Source organism: Sinohyriopsis cumingii, unplaced genomic scaffold (assembly GCF_028554795.1).
Source record: "Sinohyriopsis cumingii isolate HCF-2022 unplaced genomic scaffold, ASM2855479v2 utg000426l, whole genome shotgun sequence".
Taxonomy (NCBI): Eukaryota; Metazoa; Mollusca; class Bivalvia; order Unionida; family Unionidae; genus Sinohyriopsis; species Sinohyriopsis cumingii.
Genome location: NW_028315897.1, coordinates 2,085,847 through 2,110,622, shown reverse-complemented (window position 1 = coordinate 2,110,622; position 24,776 = coordinate 2,085,847). Strand labels below are relative to the sequence as shown.

General features: G+C 33.9%; 1 protein-coding gene across 1 annotated transcript in view; it reads left to right on the top strand.

Moving 5' to 3' along the window:
* The window catches only part of LOC149774071 (uncharacterized), a 63,334-nt gene that overhangs the window by 29,639 nt on the left and 8,919 nt on the right, over positions 1 to 24,776 (top strand). The window contains exons 4-8 of the mRNA XM_089945841.1: positions 4,387 to 4,410; positions 15,399 to 15,416; positions 20,666 to 20,689; positions 21,430 to 21,453; positions 23,515 to 23,583. Of these exons, the coding sequence (XP_089801967.1) occupies positions 4,387 to 4,410; positions 15,399 to 15,416; positions 20,666 to 20,689; positions 21,430 to 21,453; positions 23,515 to 23,583 (159 nt within the window). The remainder of the gene's footprint in view (positions 1 to 4,386; positions 4,411 to 15,398; positions 15,417 to 20,665; positions 20,690 to 21,429; positions 21,454 to 23,514; positions 23,584 to 24,776) is intronic.

Here is a 24,776-nt window from a genome sequence, read left to right as displayed (position 1 = left end):
ACAATGAAATGTTGTCTAGCAATATTTTCAGCAGTACCACAAAAGGAACAGCAACTCCAAAAACAATGGGGAGTAAAGTGATTTGTTGACATGTTTGTCTTCTAATCATGATCATAATATTTACCAACTTTCAGGGCAATCCATACAAATCTCTGGGACTAGTTTCATTAATAACAGTGTGTTGGATGGATGGAAATGAGTATTACTATAAAGAGACAGAGATAACACAATTAATATAAAACATCCTTGAATCACATAAATCAAACTATCTGTGTTATATACAACAGGAATGCACCCATTCCACAACTTCAGCTAAATGACAGTCCCAAAAACTAAATACTTCAACATAATGGAATGAATACATGATCATCTTATGTACAGAAATGTCTAACAAGTATAATTTTTATTCAGCATTTAGTGTTTTTATGCATAATCATTTTAACAAGGGTTTCATTAATGAAATTAAGAATTATATACATATACCTAAATATAATATAACACTAGTGACATGGAAATCATGAAATTGTACCCAGTAATAGGTGAGGTTCCTTTAGTACTCACTGAACTAATTCAACTCCCATATTAAACATATGGAAACATCATGATATTCAAGATTCAATAACTTAACATTTCTAGATGCTGCTGATCAGACATATATTTATCCATGCACAACTATCCTTGGTGCAAGGTTCTGGGTGGAGATCATATGAGTCTCTGCATTTTTTTTTTTTGTCTCCTAAGTCAAATCTGTAAAAATACTAAAATAGCATCAATAGATATTTTTAAAATTACAGATAGGATAAGCTATCAAAAAATAATTTTTACAGAAAGTTGTATGTATGTATGTATGTATGTATGTATGTATGTATGTATGTATGTATGTATGTATGTATGTATGTTTGTATGTATGCCTGTCTGTATGTATATATGTGTGTATGTATGTATGTATGTATGAGTCATACCAAAGACTAATAATGTTACTAGCAGCTGCATGACTGTGCGTTCATCATTAAGTGGTTACTTTTAGGACTGGACGACCTGATTTCAGGTGGTACATGATGATATATGCCTGCGGCATAATGTCCGAGTGCTGAACATTAGTATGAGCTGCCACAATGCAGACATCATAGCAGTATGAGTGAAAAAATGTTAAAATTACGTTACAAATCTAAGTCACAAACATACGCACACACACACACACACACACACATTCTTGTATTTAGTGGATATCGAGGACTTACGTATGTAACCGCGTATCGAGAACATTTGTTCTGATGATGTTAGAGCGAAATGAAATAATGTTTAAGGCAGTACATTAATAGCAAATGATGATGTATCAAGGAGGGAACTGTCTTATCATTTCTAAGGAATATGCAATTTAACAATGCAAGCGAGGACGCACACGTTTAACAAATATTCTGTATAATCCATACAAACGAAGGACGCAAACTATTTGACAAAGTCACGGAGACCGTGGACATTGGTACATTATGACCAACAAGGACATATTTGCACATCTAATCCAATCTTAACAATCAGTACGACCGTTCAGGTGGCTTGGTGGTTAGAGCGTCTGCCACGGATGCGGGAGGTTCCGGGTTAAAACCAAGGCAGATCCAAAGCAAAAACATGACAATGGTACTAAAAGTAGCCTCGCTAGGCGCTCAGCATTAGGAGGTTAGTGTTATGACTAGTTGGCCTGCTGTAAAAATAGTGTGACTGCCTGGGACATCATGCTACATGTCTGCGGCGTAATGCCCCAATGATCGACGTCACTATAAACTGCCACACTACAGACACCGTAGCGACATGACTGAAAGATTGCTTAAGCTACGTTAAAATCAAATCTAAAGTACATACTAGTATTAAGTAACTGCAGCCTCTATAAGGGTTTCGTCTACAACTGTTCTTTAGGGCAATTACATTATTTTTTGAATACATATCTTGTTGTTTTAGACTGACTTATGAATTTATTGATTGACTGATTGTTCTGCAATTAGACTTTGGTACGACATACACTCATCGGATTAATCCACCGCTTTGGAGATCATATCGTAATAAATTTGGAGTATGCGCATTTGGTTATAGCGCCCAGTTTTTAAGGAATTCTTAGATTTGTGTGATCACTTGTTTGATTATTGGAACTTGATGCACTAGAAATAGTCCTTAGCCCGAAATAATTATCCATTTAGTAGGAGCAAATGTCACGGAGTGAAGTGTTAGTGAATTTTCATGATGTCATGGCTGACTTTTAGTGAATTAAGGTCAAAACCGCATGGTTGTCCCTGTTGTAATAGTGTGCCTTTTAAAACCTAATGGTATACATTGGTTGTGTGACAGCAGTGGCAGTATTTACGGTAGGAGACCGGTAAATTACACAAAGGAATAAACAAGAAGCGACTAGGCTGATACCATTTATGTCGCAATGGTGGCAAATGTGGCGCAGTTGTACTGGCGAAATGTTCCGAGAAACCATTAATTGACTGGCCTAAGGTTGCACAGGAAAAATAGCTCCCTGTGTTAGAGAATATTTGTATAGTTTATACAGCGTGAACTGTTGACGGTACGGGAAGTTGATGAAGGATAACCATGCAGATGTGCAGTTGATAGATTATTGGCAAATTTTAAGATCTGTGTTCTTGCACTGATTAGCGAAAAATGTATGTATAGAATGGACACGTCGGGCTTTCTAATTTATAACCTTAAGTTGTACAGAAGTCTTTGGAAATGCGAGGTAAACCTGTGACTTCTAGTGGAATCGTGCCAGGGTTTGACACCTCTTGGTTAAGCAAATACCCCTGGGTTATAGCAATACTATTTGACTGGATTTGAGCAATTATGACAGGAAACTCTCCTTATCGGCAATGACTTTTCGCTTTTTTGACAAAATATAGTAATGTCTTCATTGCATAATACGCGTACGAATCTTCTCTCTCTCTCTCTCTCTCTCGGGCATGTGCAGATGTAAAGTTGAAAATGAGAACGAATCCACGGTAGGTTATCTTCCTTCGGTCCAAATGTTCACTCACTGATTATTGACTTGATAGTATTAAATGCACAGTTTGAAGGCAAAATGAGTGAAAGAAGACCAAGACACAAACTGCAGAAGGAACATGCATAATTGATGATGAGCTGTCTGTTTTTTGTAATCAGCTTCGCTCTGTACGTTTTCCCAAATACTTGAAAGTACTAAATAGCTAAAAACTTTACAGCTTGTTAATTTACATTTATTCAGGATAAAGCAAATACATTTTAGAGATTTATATACGAGACATACCTTACAATAAATCAGTTCTAACGACAACTAATTTGGATTACCTTATTTTAGGTAATGACTAACACTGTGTGACTTACACAATATTTCCATTTATGAATATGTGCATGTGTATATCCTCCACTTTTTGAGAGCAAATAAGTCGAATTTATAGAATCTTTGCTAATATCAGATATATTATATTTGTTCAGGAATAATTCCTTGTTCACTATGACTTAAGCTGTATTTCCATTTAAAAATATTTTCATGCTTGTCTACTCTCACGTTTGAGAGCAAATACGCGGAAAATATTTCACCTGTCTAATAACTGGTTTATTGTGTTCTTTTAGGACCAAAGAGAGAAAAAAGAAAGAGCAAGTACAATTATAGGTGTTTTCAGTAAATAAGTAAAATGTTTGCATTACATAAAGTTAATGTATGATTTTTAAGACACAGAAATTTATGAAAATTAATTATTCGTCAAATTTATCGCATATCTGTTACCATTTAAAAAGGCAGGATTATTTTCAAAATCTTCTCTGGTTCATATTTATCCAAAATCGAGCATTTATCGCTTTTGTCGGAAAGAGAAGTTAAAGGTATTTATGGACTTACGAATTATACGTTTGTTCCAATATGTGCCTGTTATAATATGGCATTGTTCCCTTGTTTATCATGTTAAATTATTGACTGATCGGCCATAATATCACAAGCATTGGATATATGTTAATGAGTGTATATTTTTTCTTCAAAATTTATAATGTGACTAACATTGTCTGTTGGATCTTACAATTCACGGTCAGAAGAAGTAAAATGGAATTATTACTTTTGTTTCAGAGTCCGGAGCACACTTTTAGGTAGACGGGCAACACTTCCGTATCATATTCATCAAAATGTGCGCGATGCGTCCCTTCAGTAGTACATAGTCCTCGTCGTTGTTAAAATGTTAATGTCTCAAAAAGGAAAGGTTGACTAGTAGATTAGGTTAAACGTCAGTTCTTGTGGAATATTCAGCGAAAGTAGCAGCATACCATATGATTGTATTTTCGCATGCGTTTGTTTCCCCTTTTTGAGACCTAATAAGCGACGTCTGTTTCACCGTTTCTAATATCACATTTGTTATATTATTTCAGGAAGAAAAGAAGATGGAAGCATACGTAAGTATAAATATATCGCCTCTTAGTTATTAAGAATAAGATATGTATATATTATGGTTTTTATTTTATTATTAAGACATATGTTCATTAAAATATGTATTCATCGAATTTGAGCTATCATTTACTATTAAGTATAGGACCCCTCCGATGGCCTAGTGGTCAGAGCGTCCGCCTCTGATGCGGGAGGCCGTAGGTTTGATGCCCGGCCGAGTCATACCAAAGACTTACAAAACTGGTACTAACAGTTGCCTCGCTTGGCGCACAGCATGATATCCCAGTGCTAGACATCACTATAAACTGCCACACGGCAAACATCGTAGCGATATGACTGAAACAATTGTTAAAGCTACGTTAAAAAATCCAAATCACACACACTACAAAGTTACAGTTTAGTTATCATGTCCCTTTTTCTTATCTATGATGAGTGATGAATAGCATTCCGATCACATCAGATAATCAAAATGCTTTATCAGAGAAAGAAAAATGTAAATGTTTAATACAAATATGAAAACCACAATAGAAGGCGCATACTTTATTTAGAGTTTCCTCTCCATTTCTGAAGAAACAATTGGAATTTTGCCACAATTGTCAGGAGAGAGAGGCTTATACCTTGTAGGTTGCGATGCTCTGTTTCCCAGACAGTTAAATCTCAGAGCCTACAAAGTAGTTTTAATTTTATTTCAGCTTACTCTTTAATAACCAATGATAACACTTTCATTATATTTTACATTATGTTGGTATAAAAACCCCAGGAAAAATGTATTTGTAAGAGTGACACAAAATACTATAGTAAGACACTTACACGGGTGGTATAAACTGATGTCTTTGTCGTAGACCAGAAGAGACTATAGGTTCGGATGTTATCCATGGTCCGTCTGTCTGTCAGCACTATATTTGATCATCGTACACTACTTGGAGGATTGCTATAACACGTTACCCACACACACAAACATCGCGAGTTTAGTTGGTCCCAAATGTAAATTGTGCTCATCGGACATATAACATGGCCAGCACTGCAGCCGTCTTGAAAATCATGTTATCGGTAATTCCTTCTGAGTAGATGGTCATAACAGTATGGGTTATTCATGATGTCAACTATGGCCATATTGAAAATCTTGTTATTGCCACTCCTCCTTTATACAATAGATGAATATTCTTCCAGAATTACGCACGACATCTTATGAGGTATCATGTGTATGAATGATACTAAGAAAGTTTATATGGCTTGTGCAAACGAGTTTATTAATCGTTACAATTCAATCAATACCTTATTTTATGTTACCTAGTAGACAACGAGTAAAATGTAGCCTTTGACAATAATGATACAAAGAAAGTTTATATAGCTTGATATTCGACATTCCCATTACTGGATATGTAACATGGATACAGATAAATATATGATGGATAACATGGAGGTTACTCAAATATTAAACGTTCTTATCAAAGTTCCGCTCATGCCACACCAACACCGTAAGGATCAAGAGACCATCTATTTTGTACCGAAGCAGATGCTGGAATCAAACATCATAACAATTGCAGTGGAAGGCAGTTAAACAGCACTAGTCACAACAAGCAGATTATACTCTGTAACAGTGTAGAACAATTTACAGCTACTTGGAATATTTTACATTTCAGAGACATAGTGTGAGATTGTAAGGTAAATTCGGGAATTGTATTCATTGTTTCGAATATGAAGTTTATTTTGTTTTTACGGAGAAGAACGGAATATAGCATTCTTAAGGATCAAAAGATCTGAACAATTGCATCTACTTTCACAGAATTATTATAAAGTATGCATTTTTTAAGGCTATGATCTCTAAACATCTGCATGAATTACAAAATAAATATTAAAACCACTTACGAGAAGTATATTTCACCGTTTATATTATCACGCTTATTCTGTTCTTTCAACACTTGAAGTGGCCAGGATTAAATACTGATCTGAACACGCTATACATTATATAATATATATATATATATATATAAATATATATATATATATATATATATATATATATATATATATATATATATATATATATATATATATATATATATACATATATATATATACATATATATATATATATATATATATATATATATATATATATATATATATATATATATATATATATATATATATATATATATATATATATATATATATATATATATATATTATTCGAAGTCAAATGCTACTGAGCGGCTGATCGTAAAGCCTTCAATTCATTTTTCATTGAACTTAAGTAGTTAATGTTATTACAAAACAGAAATACATAAAAGAAAGTGCAGATATACCTGGAGAATACTTTTCAGTAAAGTACCGATCAGATTCTCTTCTGTTCTGCCAGGCAAATGTGAAATTATCATTGTAACTGATAATGTTGTACTCCAGACATTGAAAGGCTCAAGTCTCCAACGGATGCAGACTTGTTTGTTTATTCTTCCAATGCTTGCTATAACTCATAGGATTATGTTCACACCTTGTTTCCGTTCTAAGAAGAAACCATGGTTCTATTTTCTTTTCTTTGCATAATATCACCACGATTAACGTAATAAAGCACCGTATGAATTAAACGGGATGTGTATGTACGTATGTATGTATGTATGTTATTATGTATGTGTGTATGCATGTATATATGTACGTATTTCCTGTTTAACTGATATTACAATAAGTTAATCAAACCCCAGATCATGCAAGATCGTGTAACACAACACATAATTGAGTCCAAAACTTAAATAAGAATACTGTGTCAACTTACGCATTTACAAGAAGATACATAAAATCATATGCACATGACAAGTGGATAGTGGAACTAAATATCATTTAACTTTGTATAACCAAGCGTTTTTAAACGGTTGTGTGGTGCTGCTAATGTCACAAATAGTGGCAGTACATTTTGTATTTATATTTGTATTGTTAAATGGAATATTATCGGCAATTCTGCTGTAACTATTCATAATGCGAGAGACATATACATACATGCAGATATGCAAAACTAGCGTGAAAAAATTAAAATATTACGGAAGGCCAATATACTTCGACTAACACCTTATCATTTTGTCATATCAAAGTCACCAACTGCATTGCATTGCCGTGTCACTCAAAATATATTGAACCTATAATAGTAAGAGACAACAAGTTGGAGGAAGTTTCTACCGACAGACGATGTAAAGTCCAAGTATACATGTCCTCCCCCTTCCCTCGCCTTTTAAATGTATAACGGTACCGGACACAATTTGCTCCTCTGTTAATCTCAAAGATACATCATGCCTTTGATCCCACTTACATTGATCACTCGAGATTTCGGTTAAGTCTTCTAGAACTGTATATTTTTGTAGCGTGTCTTTCCACTTCTGCATACCTGGCTTAGTTTCGTCCGTTTTTGTAATGGAGAACTGAAAATGTGACAGACGAAGATCTGGAGCCCACGATGCTTCGAATTGTTAGGTAGTATATTGGTATTGCTGCGATTGTTTCCGTTAGGAAAATGAGTCTCGATTTCGATTAAAGCGACGGGAATTGACCAGTCTTTCAATCTAACAAAATGCAGAGGGATTTCCAACCAAGCATTTGGTCATCCATAACAATACTTTGCTTTACCAAGGCGCCAATACACACGGCGTCGAGTATAACCATAACATCTGGACCGTTGTCTGTACAAATGAGCGTCACTAACTTCGTATCTTGGATTAGAATAATGCTGATTGGTGGAATAATATACTCAAACATCTGTGCACGATAAAGGACTTGCATACCATGTTTATTTTATTTGTTAGAGTCTGGACAAAACCTTTTATTGCAGGCCAAGTTTTTGAGATGACTGAAAACGTCCATCTATAGGCATATGGTTTATTGTGTCCTAGCTGTCTCTTGCCTGTAAATTGATTATCTGACTTCTTGTAATTTATACCTCATTGTTGGTACACACGTGAGCTTTAAAGAACTAGTCTGCTTTTATAGTCATGTCAGTGATATTTGTGATGAATGTTTCCATCAGAAAACGATACTGCTCTTTACCGCAAGTGGTCAACAAGTGGGTCTATGTGTAAATTAATGCCGAAGCCATGCATTTTGTTCTATCCTACTAAACATAATCCATCGTTCTGGATAATTACTTGTTCTGCTGACCTATTGCGTGAATGTTTACCCTCTCTCGATTGCGCTACTTTTAAACGTTTGAGCGAAACCTATAGTCGGTTGCTCAAATAGTTTACGTTGTGTTGCCAAGAATATACGGAACAATTGAATATTCAACTTTTAAAGAAAGAACACATTGTAATCGTTATGCATATTCTCAAGTGACAGTCGCTTTTCTCGCGCCTCTTATTAAAGCGAGAAGTTTCATAATTCAATTAAACTCATCCAATATTTTTACTAGCCAGTGGACCGGAAATTATATTGACCTGAAAGGGTTACGTTGCTACGTGCTTTTTCTGAGTATCGATAATAAAAAAAAAATGTTAAGATTACACCTTTATATGATTTGATGGATATTCAGAGATATTACGTTGATTATATTTTTCATTAGGTGTTTTAGCGGCATATACATATCTTCGAAATACAATTATTGATGAACCTTTGAAAGCTGGTTTATATTGAATCAACATCTTTCAAATCATTGATGGTTTAATGTTCTCCTGAAGAATTGGAGCGGATATATATATATATATATATATATATATATATATATATATATATATATATATATATATATATATATATATTAAATTAGGTTTTCTTGATAAAGTCTATCTCTGTCTGATCATGCTTAGTTATATCATATAGTTTTCACAAAGGTGACAAAATGGCGTACGTAGTTACTAAATGATGTTGCAAATGAATATTATGCGTTTACAAAGAAATAAGAGTAAATACATTAAAGACATAAAATAATGTGTATTACGTAAACTAATTTGGAGAAAATTTGAATAGATATTATACCTCATATTGCGTTGTTTAAAATGCAAATGTACTGTCACCAAACGTTTATGACTGAAATGGCTGTCGGATGGCGGATATTCAAACATGTTTAAACTGTTGACATTTATTGAATTGATGGTAGGCACTCAGAATCTTATAAAGGTTAACTTATTTATCACATTTTTGTACATTATATCTCGATTTTCATCTTTAATTGATGGCATCCATTGAAAACATTGCATTCGGGAAAAGTAAAATATTTTGTTTTCAATATAATGTTTTGGTTCCTTGTCATGTGTGTGTTTGTGTGTGTGTGATTTGGATTTTTAACGTAGCTTTAACAATTGTGCAGTCATATCGCTACGATGTCTGCAGTGTGACAGTTGATGTCTAGCACTGGGTCATCATGCCGCAGACATGTAGCATGATGTCCCATCGAGGCACATTATCCTGACACCAGGCCAACCAGTCCTAACACTAACCTCTTAACGCTGAGCGCCTAGCGAGGCAGCTGTTAGTACCATTTTTCTAAGTTTTTGTTATGACTCGGCCGGGGATCGATCCCAGGTGCCCTGTCATAGATGTGAATAAATATACTCTCAATCATATTGTGTCATTATTACTATAGACTATGTAAAAGTGATAAAAGTGAGGTAGCAATAAAAATCACTGTTAACTGCAATTCTATTGTGATATTTTATTGCTATGTAAGTGTTTACCCTATCAATTGCCTTCTTGAAAACGCGCCTGTCTTTGCCTTTCTGGCGATTATCATAGCAAGTTCAATATTGTATAATGGGAACCTCGTACCTTTAATCAGATCGTCAGTTGATTGTTCTTTAATGCAAGTCGCACTGACGTAAACGAAAAAATTGTTAAGTTATATGTTGTCTGTTTCAGTGGTTAATGAAGGTTCTATACGATGTCATTTTTTGTTCTGCAGCTAAATTTTAGCATTATATCCATGAATGTCTCGAGTTCATAATGTTTTCAATGTAAATCGTTGTTTATCGTCATTTAGAAGGATAAATAATTCACCTTTTGTTATACATTAACTACATGATTCGAGAGAAGTTATTATATATCACAAAATGTAATGATTCAACTTAAAATCGCTAGCTGAAAGAGATTAAGGTCTTAAAAATGGAACTTCTGCTTAAACACAGTGTTTCGTTGCATTACTTCCTTTATATGTTCGATATCTGCTTTTCAGTATTTGTTTCTGAATGTTAGTGTATGTCCTTACAAACGAAACACATACTATTACTATCTGTAATAATACCAAAATATCATCCTAATACATTTTAGGGATAAGTAATAAATACAATTAAGATAATTCAAGATCTAGAAAACCCATCTCAATACACACTCACACGCACACAAACTTACATACGTATACACACACACACACACACACACACCCACACACACATATATATTAAAGATATTATTGTGTACATCAAGACATCCACTCCAGTCATTTATCAATATACCCCATAAATCATCGACGCTTAAACGTATCAATACACTTATATCTAAATGGCTTTGAGAGAAAAATAATTATATTTGGAGTTAGATCTTTACATTTCAATCACCTGCAAATATGTTTATACTTAAATTATCGATTAAAGCTGTCAAATTATGTTTTAAATTCTGAACCTTTAATTGCTAACAGGTTTCGTTTAGGGTATGCAAGGTGCTCATATACAATTAGTTCGTACCAAATGTCATATTCATGGTAATATTCAGTTGGTTGGACTAAACAGTTGCAATTATTGTCGATTATGGGTATCTTTAGAGCAATAACTTTGTTGTATCAACACTTCAGTTTTCTATTAATGTGAATGTAGCATCAACAATTCAGTTTTCTATTAATGTGAATGTAGTATCAACACTTCAGGTTTCCATTAATGTGAATATTTATTATCAACATGTCAGCACTTCAGTTTTCTATTAATGTGAATGTAGCATCAACCATTCAGTTTTCTATTAATGTGAATGTAGTAACAACACTTCAGGTTTCCATTAATGTGAATATTTATTATCAACATTTCAGTTTTATATTAATGTGAATGTTGTCAACATTTTACATGTAAAAATAATATTGAAATAAGCTGGTTAATATGCATAATTTATTCCATATTTTGTGCGGTAATTGTGATCAGTGACATTTTGGATACTTGGGTAAACTGAATAAATATTTGCAACGAGATAGGTATTTGTTATGCATATTAAGCTGGATTCGCTGGAAGCCATGTATTTCAGGAAGTGTGCCCACGGTTAATATCTTATTTAATTAGTACAAAATAAATCGATGAACGTATATATCATCATTTTATTAGTTTTCTATATCTACTGTTATTTTCAATTGAATAGCATATATTCTACCTTAAAAGTTGATTCTTGAAAGTAAATAATTTTAAATCACTGGTTACATTTACTCATGCATAAAAGGACCAACGCAAAAATGTAGTGCATGAAGTTGTGACACCTTCAGACAATATGTCTGTTTTATATCTTGCTCAACAACCTTAGCTCAAATGCGTGTGAGGATGTATATATATATATATATATATATATATATATATATATATATATATATATATATATATATATATATATATATATATATATAATGACTCTTTGATGTTGAAACTTGCAATCGAAAAGGGTGAGAGGCAACAAGCTTTGTAAAATTCAACAAATAATGTATTGTCCTAGAATACAAAGTGTACCTATAAAATGGAACTTACACTTTTATAAAAACAGATCGTGACAGGGTTGTTTGCAGTTGCTCTGGCTGGGGCTGAGGCCGGGGTCATGAAGAGCTCATGAGATTGTAATTACCCACCTATCACATTGGGTTCAATCACAAATCTAAATCAGTATATGATTCCACTGGCTCTGGATTTCGACGTCGTCTGTTTTCGTTTGCAGCATCGTAGCATATATCTTTTGTTGATGTCGAGGGTAGTCTCATAGATGGGTATTCGTGTTCTTAATCCGTGAACAAAACGATGGAGATCACTGGTCCGATCCTATTGTTGCGTAGCCTCACACGTCCTGGTCGAGTATTTTCAGATATTGTGATAGCTTTTGCTCATGGGAGAGCAAATGCGTACTTGAATTAGTGTCGGGTACTTTTATCATTTGTGGTCCTATAGCAACATTGTGTCGTGACGGAGATTTTGGCAAATTTAGGGTTTGTTCTCTGATCAGCTATCCGTTAAGAGCGTTACAATGTCACTACTGGCGTGAATCCAAATGTTTTGGGTTGCGCTACTCTGTCCAAGTCCGTAAAGGCACAAGCTATTGTGGCAAAATTTGATACGAATTTCATATACATTCCGACTAACCAAAGGCGCGATGGAATATGTTTCTTTGTTTCTGATGTAGAATCGTCTCTGATCGCTTAAATTTATCACGGTTGGATTGCAATTATCCCGCCCGACTTAAAGATGGTCAAAACAGTCCATAATAGATTGCACTTATTTTTCCTCACTTTGATATTGACCTGTAGAGTTTGTCGAAAAAGTGTATTAAAGGTTTACAGTGATTCCCCTGGCAATGCTCGTACACAAATAGATCGTCAACGTTACTAAGTTGTGAGAATAACGTTTACGTGTGGCACCATCTGCGACGGGCTCCTGCCAATATTCTTTAGTGTAATCTGGTTTCGAAACATTGGTGCAATGCCAATTTTGAAAATAATCCCTCTATTTTTGGCATTGGATTGGTATCAAAAACAGTTCGTTTACAAACTATACACATCAAAAGGTTGATCCTCCTTTCCTTTTATTCACTAACACCACACCGCTCTGGTGGCCTAAGTGGTATGAGCGTCAGCCTCGCATGCTGAGTTCGCGGGTTTCAAGCCTAAGACTTATAAAATAGTAATATTAACTGCCTTTTTTGGTGCTGAGGAATCAGAGGTTAATGATGTGACTTGTGGGCCTAGTGTCAGGATAATGTGACAGGTTGTGGCATGATATTAAATGTCTACGGCCTGATGCCCCAGTAATAGACATCACTATAAACTGTCACACTTAGACATCGTAGCGGTATGACTGGAAAAATGTAAAATCTAAGTTAAAAATCCAAATAAGAAACACACACACATATACACACATTCAATAACATCACAGGTTGACGGTGCATCCAAAACGTTTGCGTGTTGAATTACAACCAGGCCCTGCATTATTATTACTTCCTCGCTGATTGTCTACCGCTCATTACAATGTATTCCACAGTCTTCAATTTTCATTTAGGCTGAGGTACTTAAATGTTTTTCAAGTTTTGTTAACTCATTATGACCTATCATATATGTAAACAACTCTGAATATCTATGTATAATCTCCCTACATTGTTGAAACTTATCTTCAGAAAACTGTACACAGGTACTGATACTATATTGTACTGTTCACACAATGGCGTAATCAAGTGTAATTTAAGTACTGTGGTCTGTTTTTGGTCTTCCACAAGGCTCATCATGGAAGGGTACATAATACATTATATACATGGTTGCTACTCACTGGTATTAAACTAAGTAATATAAAGCAGCAAAAGAAACAGATGTTGTACTACTCAACGAATAACTTAATTATTTAAGTTTGAAAATTAGAATTTAAGGGGAGCGTACAGTATTGTAAAGTAAGTCCAAAACAATCCTATAAGTGTATATCACAAGAACGAATTCCAGGTCACAAATATGCTGATGTACCACAAAATCCTGGAATGTGCTTAATTCCTAACAGATAATGCATTCATGGTCTTCTTGCTACCAGAATAATTAATATTGGATTTGACTGTGTGGATATTCCACAGATAATGCCTTCACAGTCTCCTTGTCACTAGAATAAACAATATTGGATTTTGCTGTGCGGATATTCCTCAGATAATGCCTTCACATTATCCTTGTCACTAGAATAGGCAATACTGGATCGGTCTGTGTGGATATTCCACATATAATGCCTTCACAGCCTCCTTGTCACTAATTGTGACATTGTCCTTCCTTGTTATAAATATAAACAACTCTTTTACTCTTGCATATTGGAGTTTGTATGTTGAACCTGAACAACATGTACCGGTATATTCAAAAATGACTACTGTAGAATACAACCGAACTTATGTACTTTGTATATGGTGTTGCACTCACTAACAAGTGTCCATGCCCCTCATTTTTCTCAGATATTTAAATAATGTAGATAGACATTTTCCAATAGATCATGCAAATAAAAAGCCTGGTTGGCAAGAAAGATAATCAAATGAATGGCATGCATCCATTTATCCAAAACACTGACGGATCGTAGTACTAAAGTGTGTTATGAAGCATGCAGATGTTAATAATAACCACAATAACATGCCATGCAACTTATTTCTAAAACAAAATCAAGTCGAGCCAGATATAGCCACTGTATTTAAATGGCTGTAGGTTAGTTGAATGCAACGAAACTTCATTTGTGTGGATCATATCATAACAAACTGTATTAAGCATTACATTGCAAGGAAGATTTAATATTTCAAATATAAAGAGTCACTTAAAAATAGATTATATTCACAAGTATAAGCTTAACATATACAGAGAGGAATCTACATATAGATAAGGAGCCAGTTTTTTGTATTTTAGCAGAATCATTTGAATTGGACAGTACAGAAGGACACCTCTTTTTTAAAGAACTATGTCTTATTGGCATGTTTCTGATGCGAACAAAACGAAAAATTGTGAAATCCATTGCAGATTGTATATTTATTTTCAGATTAAAAACAACATAAAAGTCAGAGAGACAAATATTCCTACATTTGAGAGCTATCTTAAAGCTCATAATGGTTGCATCCACACGTAAGATAAAAAAAAGCAAAGTTGAAACATAAAGATTTAGGTGCTAGGCAACTATAGCAGGATATTAGTTTAGGCAGAAATTATAGTTGAATGCTCAGGTCAAAGAATGACATGCACCACATTTCTATTTGAATATATAGGTATACGTGTGCACCTTTCTTGAAATAAATTGTCGAATTTTGTTTTACATTTATAATAGCACCTTTATTATATGTTTTTCAGGAAGAAATACGAAAACAGGTAAGTACTACAACAAGTACCCTCAATCGATAAGTATAGTGTATATATGGTGCAAGTTTATTACATGTTTTGTAAGAACAGTACGTGTATTAAAATAAATATAAATATATTTTAGTTCTAACCATTGTCTGCCACAGTATAAAGTAATCTTATCTTTTTTATGCTCATTTATTTTTATTTTGGACAAAATGTACATAACATCATTTCAAAGCTAATTAGGTTATCCCAATGGTTTGCGTGAATCCATAACTTATGTGTGACTCCAGTAACTGTTGTTAAGTTTTGTAAATACAGGAAATTAGTTATTCATAACAGTTACAGTAATAAGAACTAGTTGTTGATGGTGCGGAGTCCATTTTGAGATTCTTTACCGCTTTTTTGTAATCACAATCAACGCGTTGTCGGCATTGTAAGGAAATTCAAAATATTTTTCTTATACATTACGATGATAAATGTCCCAGACGATTTCACTTCAATTCCTCCAAATGCTGCAATGTCTGATTACACTTTCAGTTCACCTTCCCTATAGGAATATTCTCAAGTAATCATTGGTTATTTTCACAATTTTTGTTCGTGACAACTCAGTTAGAAAATTGTTCTTGCTTTTAGCCCATGACCCTAAATAAGGCAACATATCCGTTCATGTCTAATATGTTCGAATATGAAATTTGTATGCGGGTGTAATATTGGGTCTGCCGTTAATGTGTAGATGTTCATAAACGCGTGTACATGGTCAGACAATCAAAAACAATCGGTATTGTAGAAGAGATGTGGTAGCAGTTTCTAAGGCGTACAAGTGTGAATGCGTTATGTCATTAAATCTGCACAGTGACCTTTACCGACCACTGAATTATCGTACTCATTTCAAGACGGGCATGCTATGTTATATCATTGTCCGTTCTTCCGTCTATCGGTTTACTTATTGAGTATTCGGTCCATACCATTACAAGCTTTGGGGAGATGTTGATATAAGACTTTTCGCAGATAAGTAATTAATCCGGCGTGCATGAGATTGGTTAAGGCCATAAGAAGGGAATATGACCGGTTTCGGAGTCTGGACTTTAAGTTTGGATGATTAATTAACATTAATGTAAAACGAGGAAACTGTGTCCAAGACAACTAGGCATTTAGTTAACATGGCATGGCACAACAACAAAGCTTTTAAATGTATAATTTATGTAGGTGTCCAGATTTTAATGTTTGTAAATACAGACAGAACGTTTAAATTAATGTTCGTTCATGTATACACAATGACCAGACAACGTGTTGCAATTTATTCAAACATTTCTTAGGCATAAAAAACAGCAACTTTGTCGATAATTTATTTTGTATTGCCAATATCCTACGTTCTATTGAATAGTTTTAGGATTTTATAGAAAAAAGTCACCTTTGCATCACCATTTATATATTTTGTGTCGTGTACAATATGGTCAAGTCCCTGGATCAAAGATGAAGCCCACAACAAGATACCACGTTGCCACTGTTTTTATTGCTACGTGACCAGTAAAGACAAAGGGGCATTTACTAAGGAGATATGAGTTTATCTCTAGCAAAGTAGCTGTGCAATAACAATATTCAAGTGACACTGTTGAGTTTGTTTAACGCGTTAATATTTTAAACTATATGTAATTACTATGGATAATGTTCAAAGAGATATTAGAGCAAACTGTGACAGAAACTACTCCAATATTGACTCATTTGTCTAATTCTGTATTTCAATCTGGATGCAGTGGTTTGGGAAAATGTATTATTTGTCAAATAAACATAATGACTGTTTTAAATGATCCCAACAATTAACAAGGCGTTCCACGCATCGTTGTGCTAAACAAGAACGTCCGTGTTATCCTGAATGAAAAGACTAACAGCATGGACAGTTGAAAGGGAGATAATATATGAAGCTCAATCCTGCTTTCCAAAGGGGTACTCTCCCATATTAACCTGTTTTAACACTTCAAATGCAAACCTGTTAGCAGATTATTGTGTCTTCTACTTACTTTTTCAAACCATTTGATTCGATATACTACTCATAGTGTTATCAATGTTTAGAGAAGTAGAATATTGATGTAAAATTGTATAATAATCGTCTTTATGTACATGTCTAAGTTGATTGACATTATCCACAATTTATCATGCTAATATAGGAAACTTTAACGATTTCATTCTAAGGCCTATGGTTTTGATTTTTGTACTTCTAATTTGATTACCAAATTAAGAAAGAAATATATCCATATAATAGTTTTTATAATTGACAATTTAGGACACTGACTGATGGTGATAGTGCTGAAAGTGCAGATACTGTCATAAATCTAGGATTTCAAGTTGTGCAGAAACAGGGTTCACTATTATCATTTCCTAAACTCAAAGTACTGTTTGCATAAATTAAGGTATTTTGAAAACAACGAGGCAGATTCGTCTCTCTTAACTTTGCCACAAAAGATAATTTGTGTGGGTATGATTATTAAGAAGATACTGAAAATGTGCACAACATAATTTGTACCGGTTATTCTAAATGAGCAAACAATAGGTTCCTTTTTTTGCATTAACGTGACCGATGTACAGTTTACATACAAGACTTTACAAATTGCTTTAAAAACTGGATAAAATGGATCAGAATGATCGAGTATGCATACTCAGCACATTGTTGGAAAGCAACACGAAAATTAAACCAAAATGGCGTTCCAGTCCTGAACCACTCTCCCAGTAATATTCACTAAATGACACTTGACGATTTTCGTTCAACAACTGCAATCGTATATATAAACACCCATATTTGTTTGTCCGTCCAACTGGATAAACACGAGGTCGAGAGTTCGAAAATTCGTGTTGTCCCAATTTGTCTTTTATATTTTATATTTACTTCTTTTTTTAATCTTTTGTTAAAATTTATTTTAAACTCACATATCAAATGTTTTTAAAAAGTTGCTTACCTTTCTTTTATTTTTATATTGAAACTTTATGTTCAAATTGCGCATCCATTTTTATGGAAAATTTGTCTTTATACCTTTTCAACTTTATGTTGGAACTTTCTTTTATGAATCCCGTCTGAAAAAGAAGAGGTAACGAGTTTAAAATTCGCTGCATCCCAGTCTTGATAGATTTTTTTGTTTTAAAGATTATCTTGAAACTTTCTTTTAAACTCGCTCATCACAATTTTTATTTTTTATTTTACTTTTTCACTTTTTTAAAACGTTTTTATGTTGGATCGTTCTTTTATGACCTACGTCTGCCAGACAAGATGTCACGAGTTCGGAACTCGCGGCATCCCAATATTTTATTTTGTTTTTTACTTTTAATTTATTTTTGTATTGAATTTTTCTTTTCAACACGCGCATCCTAATTTGTTATTTCATTTCTTTTGCTTTCTTAAATTTGTTTGTGGAAACCTTCTTTTGTAACTCCCGCCGGACCAATAATAATTAAATTGGTTCTAAACTCGCGGCATCCGAAATTTCTTTTCTTTTTAATTTTATAGCTTAACTTCGTGTTCAACTCTCGCATCAGTTTTTTGTTGTTTTTTTTTTTCATTTTATTATATTTACTTTTTGTATTTGATGTTGAAACTTTTTTTATGACTAACGTTTTCCAAAAAAAATGTCCCTTGTTCAAACTCCAGGCACCCCAATTTTCTCTTCTTTTTGATTGTACTTTAATGTTGAAACTTTCATTTCTACTCGCGCATCCCGTTTTTTCTATTTTCTTAATACATTTTTATTTCCAAGGTGAAATTTTCTTTTATGACTCTCGTCTGCCAAGCGATGGGTCGCGAGCTCGAAATTCGCTGCATCCTAATTGTGTAATGTTTTTATTTATACTTTCTGGCTTTCAAATTGAAACATTCTTTTAACCTCGCTCATCCCATTCTTGACCTTTATATTTTTGTGTTGATACTGTCTGTTATGAATCCCGTCCTAAATAAGATTTCATCGGCAGGGTACATGGTTTCTTTTAAAGACTGAAGCAAACTCAATGTTTAAATTTAATGATATTAATGCGACTAAAGAATGACACCAGCTTAGATTTATGCATATATTAATATTTCGGTACTGGATACGTTTACTTTAATTTGAAACAAAGGGCTATCAAACGATAATAATACATTTTATCCGATATGTTGATTGTTTTTGCATTAGTGATTTTGATTCTGTTATTGTGCTTGTAGCTACACATGAACCTGGTGTCTCACTTTATCTGCTTCAAGATCGATTCATTGAAACATCGCATTTGCTTCAATCTTTAAAGGAAGTATAAGTAACTGCTGTCATTCATCGTGAATTCACTACTGATATATATTTTGCTTTTATTTCGGTGGCAGAATTTCAACAAATTATGAAGCTTCATGTGTGGGCTTAGTGGGATATGTTTATAATCTTACACTGGTCATGCCAGATCAAGACCTGATGTTATCGTCTGCATCAAGCCATTGTGAATTAGCTATATTAGCCGCACATCAATGACAAATTATACCACTAATTATAAATGTATTTCATCAAAATGCAACACTTGGGGGGGGGGCGGGTATTAAGCATGATTCATTGGTTGCAGCCAGTATATATCAACATCCTTGAAAACGTTATACAATTCTGGATAAATGTTCGTTTATCTATTCACTTCCCCGAGCCCACCTTACCGCATCCACGGTAGGTTTTCTGCTTTCGGTCCAAATGTTCATTGGGGGATTCTTGACATGATAGTACTATATGCACAATTTGAGGGCAAAAAGAGTGAAACAAGACCAAGACACAAACTGCAGAAGGATTCAATGATGAGCTGTCTGTTTTTTGTAATCAGCTGCGCGCTGTACGTTTTGCCCAAAGACTTTAAAGTACTAAATGGCTACAGAATTTACAGATTGTTAATTTATATTTCTTCAGAATAAAGAAAAGACAGAAAAGTTACAGTTCATATATTTATATACGAGATATGCCTTACAATAGATCAGTTCTAACGACAACTAGTTTGGATTACCTTATTTGATATAATGACTTACACTGTGTGACTTACACAGTTTTCCATTTGTGAATACGTGCATGCGTATCTCCTCCTATTTTGAGAGCAAGTAAGTCGAATTTATAGAACCTTGTCTAATATCAGATTTATTATATTTTTTCAGGAATAATTAATTGCCCACTATGACTTACACTGTATTTCCATTTACAAATATTTTCATGTTTTTATACGGTCACGTTTGAGAACAAATACGCGGAAAATATTTCACCTTGTCTAATAACTGGTTTATTATATTCTTTAAGGACAAAATAGAAAAGAAAGAAAGAGTAAGTACAATTATATGTGTTTTCAGTAAATAGGTAAATATTTTGCATTACATAAAGTTAATGTATGACTTCTCGGACGCATATGTTTATGAAAATTAATTATTCGTCAAATTTATCGCATACCTGTTATCATTTAACAAGGCAGGGTTATTTTCAAATTCTTGTCTGGTTTATATTTTTCCAATATCGCGCATTTATCGCTTTCGTCGGAAAGTGAAGTTACATGTATTTATGGACTTACGAATTATGCGTTTATTTCAAGATGTGCCTATTATAATATGACATTGTCTCCCTGTTAATCATGTTCAGTTATTGACTGATCGGCCATAATATCACTAGCTTTGGATAGATGTTAATGAGTGTATATTTTTTTCTCGAAAATGTATAATGTGACTAACATTATCTGTTGCATCTTACAATTAACGGTCCAACAAAGGAAAATGGAATTATTACTTTTGTTTCAGTGTCCGGTAACACTTCCGTATCATATTCATCAAAACATACCCGATGCGTAACTTCAGTATTACACAGTCCCGTCGTTGTTAAAATGTTGATGTCTCAACAAGGAAAGGTTGAGTAGTAGATCAGGATAAACGTCAGCTCTTGTGGAATATTCAGCAAAAGTAGCGGCATACGTTGCAATTATATTCTCGCATGCGTTTGTTTGTTTCCCCTTTTGAGTCCTAATAAGCGCCGCCTGTTTCACCGTTTCTATTATCACATTTGTTATATTATTTCAGGAAAAAAAGCAGATACAAGCATTTGTAAGTATCAGCATATCTCCGCTCAGTCATTAAAGAGTAAGATATGTATTTCTTATTGTTTTTATTTGATTATTAAGACATATGTTCAGTAACATAGGTATTCATCGAATTTAAGCCATAATTTACTACTAAGTATAGGACCCCACCGGTGGCCTATTGGTAAGGGCGTCCGCCTCGGAAGCGAGAGGCCGTGGGTTCCATCCCCGGCCGAGTCATACCAAAGACTTCCAAAATGGTACTAACAGCTGTCTCGCTTTCGCACAGCATGATGCCCCAGTGCTAGACATCACTATAAGCTGCCACACTGCAAACATTGTAGCGATATGATTGAAAAATTGTTAAAGCTACGTTAAAAATCCAAATCACAGACACACTACAAAGTATAAAGTTACAGTTTAGGTATTATGCCCCTTTTTCTTATCTATGATGAATTATCAGTAACATTCCGATGACATCAGGTAATCAAAATGCTTTATATTCGCATATAATAACAGTGTATTATGTTTGATACCAACTATACATTAATAAGTTCATAATACAACTTTAGATTTTTGCAGAGAAAGGAAGATGTAAATGTTTAACACAAATATGAAAACCACAATAGAAGACGCATACTGTATTTAGAGTTTCTCTCCATTACTTAAGAAACGCTTGTCATTTTGCCATAATTGTCAGGAGAGTGAGAGTTATACCTTTTAGGTTGTGATGCTGTGTTTCCCAGACATTTAAATCTCAAAGCCTGCAAATTATTTTTGATTTCATTTCAATTTCCTCGCAGTCGTATCGTTTAGTGACCAATGATTACTCTTTCATTATTTTACGTTCTGTTGGTATAAATACCCCAGGAAAATATGTGTCCGAGTGACAAAACGTACTATAGTAAGACGTATACGGGTGGTATACACTAACTTCTTTGCCGTAGACCAGAAGAGACTATGGGTTGGTATGTTATCCATCGTCCGTCTATCTGTCAGCAATATATGTTATCATCGTACATTACGTGGAGGATTGCAATACAACTTTACACACACACACACACAAACACACACACACACACACACAAACATCGCGAGTTTAGTTGGTCCTAAATGAAAATTGTGCTCATCGGACATATAACATGGCCACCACAGCAGCCGTCTTGAAAATAATGTTGTCGGTAATTCCTTCTGAGTAGATGGTCATAACAGTATGGGTTATTCGTGATATCAACTATGGCCATATTGAAAATCTTTTTATCGCCACTCCTCCTCGATGCAATAGATGACTATTCGTCCATAATTACGCAAGACAGCTTATACAGGGAGGTACGTGTAGACTTAAAAATAAATTTACATTCATTGTGAGACACCATTTGCCTGAATGATACAAATAAAGTTTATATGGCTTGTGCAAAATAGTTTGCAAATCGTTACAATTCAATCAATACCTCATTCTAACTTACTTAGTAGACAACGAGTAAAATGTAGAATTTGAAAATAATCATATAAAGAAAGTTTTTTATGGCTTGATATTCTATATTCTCATTGTTGGATATATAATATGGGTACGAATGAATATATGGTGGATACCGGAGAGGTTATTTGAATATTAAACGTTCTTATCAAAGTTTCGTTCATGCCACACCAACAACGAGAGGATCAAGAGAACATACATTTTATACCAAAGAAGATGCTGGTATTAAGCAATTGTAGTGGTACGTAGTTAAACGGCATTAGTCACAGCCAACAAATTATACACTGTAACTGTGTAGAACAATTTACAGCTACTCGGAATATTTTACATTTCAGAGACATAGTGTAAGATTGCAAAGAAAATGCGGGATATTTATTCTTCGTTTCGAGTATAATATTTATTTTGTTTTTACGGAGAAGAACGGAAAATAGCATTCTTTAGAACCGAAAGATCTAACAAATTGCATTACTTTCACAAAAGCATTTTAAAGTATGCATTTTATAAGGATATGATTTCTAATCAATTACAGGCATTACAAAAATATGTTGAAACCACCTACGAGAAGTATATTTTACCATTTATATTATCACGCTTGTTGTGTTCTTTCAGCGAATGAAGTATCCATTGGTAAGTATTGTTTTGAATACGTTATGCATTCAGCGCTTGAAGTTTCCAGACGTAAGTAATGATTTGAAAACATTATATATTATATAATATATCTTACTCGAAGTCAATTGCTATTGAACGGCTGATTGCAACGTCTTCAATTCATTTATCATTTAATTTATTTAGTTTTTGAGGATAAGATATTAGTGACACTATTTCAGAACTTATTAGGATATATATCTTATTGTTTTTTGTTCCTTAGCTTATAACAAAAAAAATTCTCACAGTAACACATCATGCATTTCATAATATAGGTCGTGTCTTCTGCAATGTAACGAAGACATATCATTATTACACAAAGGAAATATATAGAAGAAAGTGCAAATTATAATGGGAGTATGCTCATCAGTAAAGTACCGATGAGACTTTTGTCTTTTTTGCCAGGTAATTATGACACTATCATTGTAACTGATAATGCTGTACTCCCAGACAGATAAATGCTCAAGTTTCCAACAACTGCAGGCTTGTTGTTTATTCTTCCACTCGGTTGTGTTGGCTATAAATCATTAATTATGTTCACGCATTGTTTCTGTTCTAAAGAAGTAAACTAGGTGTTATTTTCCTTTCTTTGCATAATATCACCAAACGTAATGAAATAGGACACCGCATAAATTTATCGGGATAATCCATCTAAGTACAATAGCCAGGAAACATAGTCTACTGCTATCCTTTTAATTAATATAACAATGAAAAGATCTGAGATTTGTTAGGAACAATTGGTGATATTATTGATGAAATGTAAGTAATTAACTAGACATTACAATGTGATTGTATATATTATTAACATGTCTTAATGGAAGACCCACCTACAGCAATTATGAAAGTGACCAGTATGGAGCAGTTAGACACGTGAAGACTAAGAATTGTTCTAAATCTTAATTATAAGTATGGCAGATAAGCATTAGATGGGTCTGGTTATCGCAGGAGAAAAACGATGAAATTATCACGTGTTGTGTATGAATGTCAGTATTGTAGAATACGACCACATTTAGTGATACATAACATCAACATAACTTGCTGATAATAGCATACATCACTGCTAAGCGATCGCCGTATCTGAAAATAATCTATGCGGATGAGTTAGACGATGCCAAATCAAGGAGCAGAATAGTGATTTACATCATTTTATTCGTGGATGAAGAACACGAATACACATAGTTGAAACTACACATGATAACACAGTATACGATTCTGCAAACGACAAC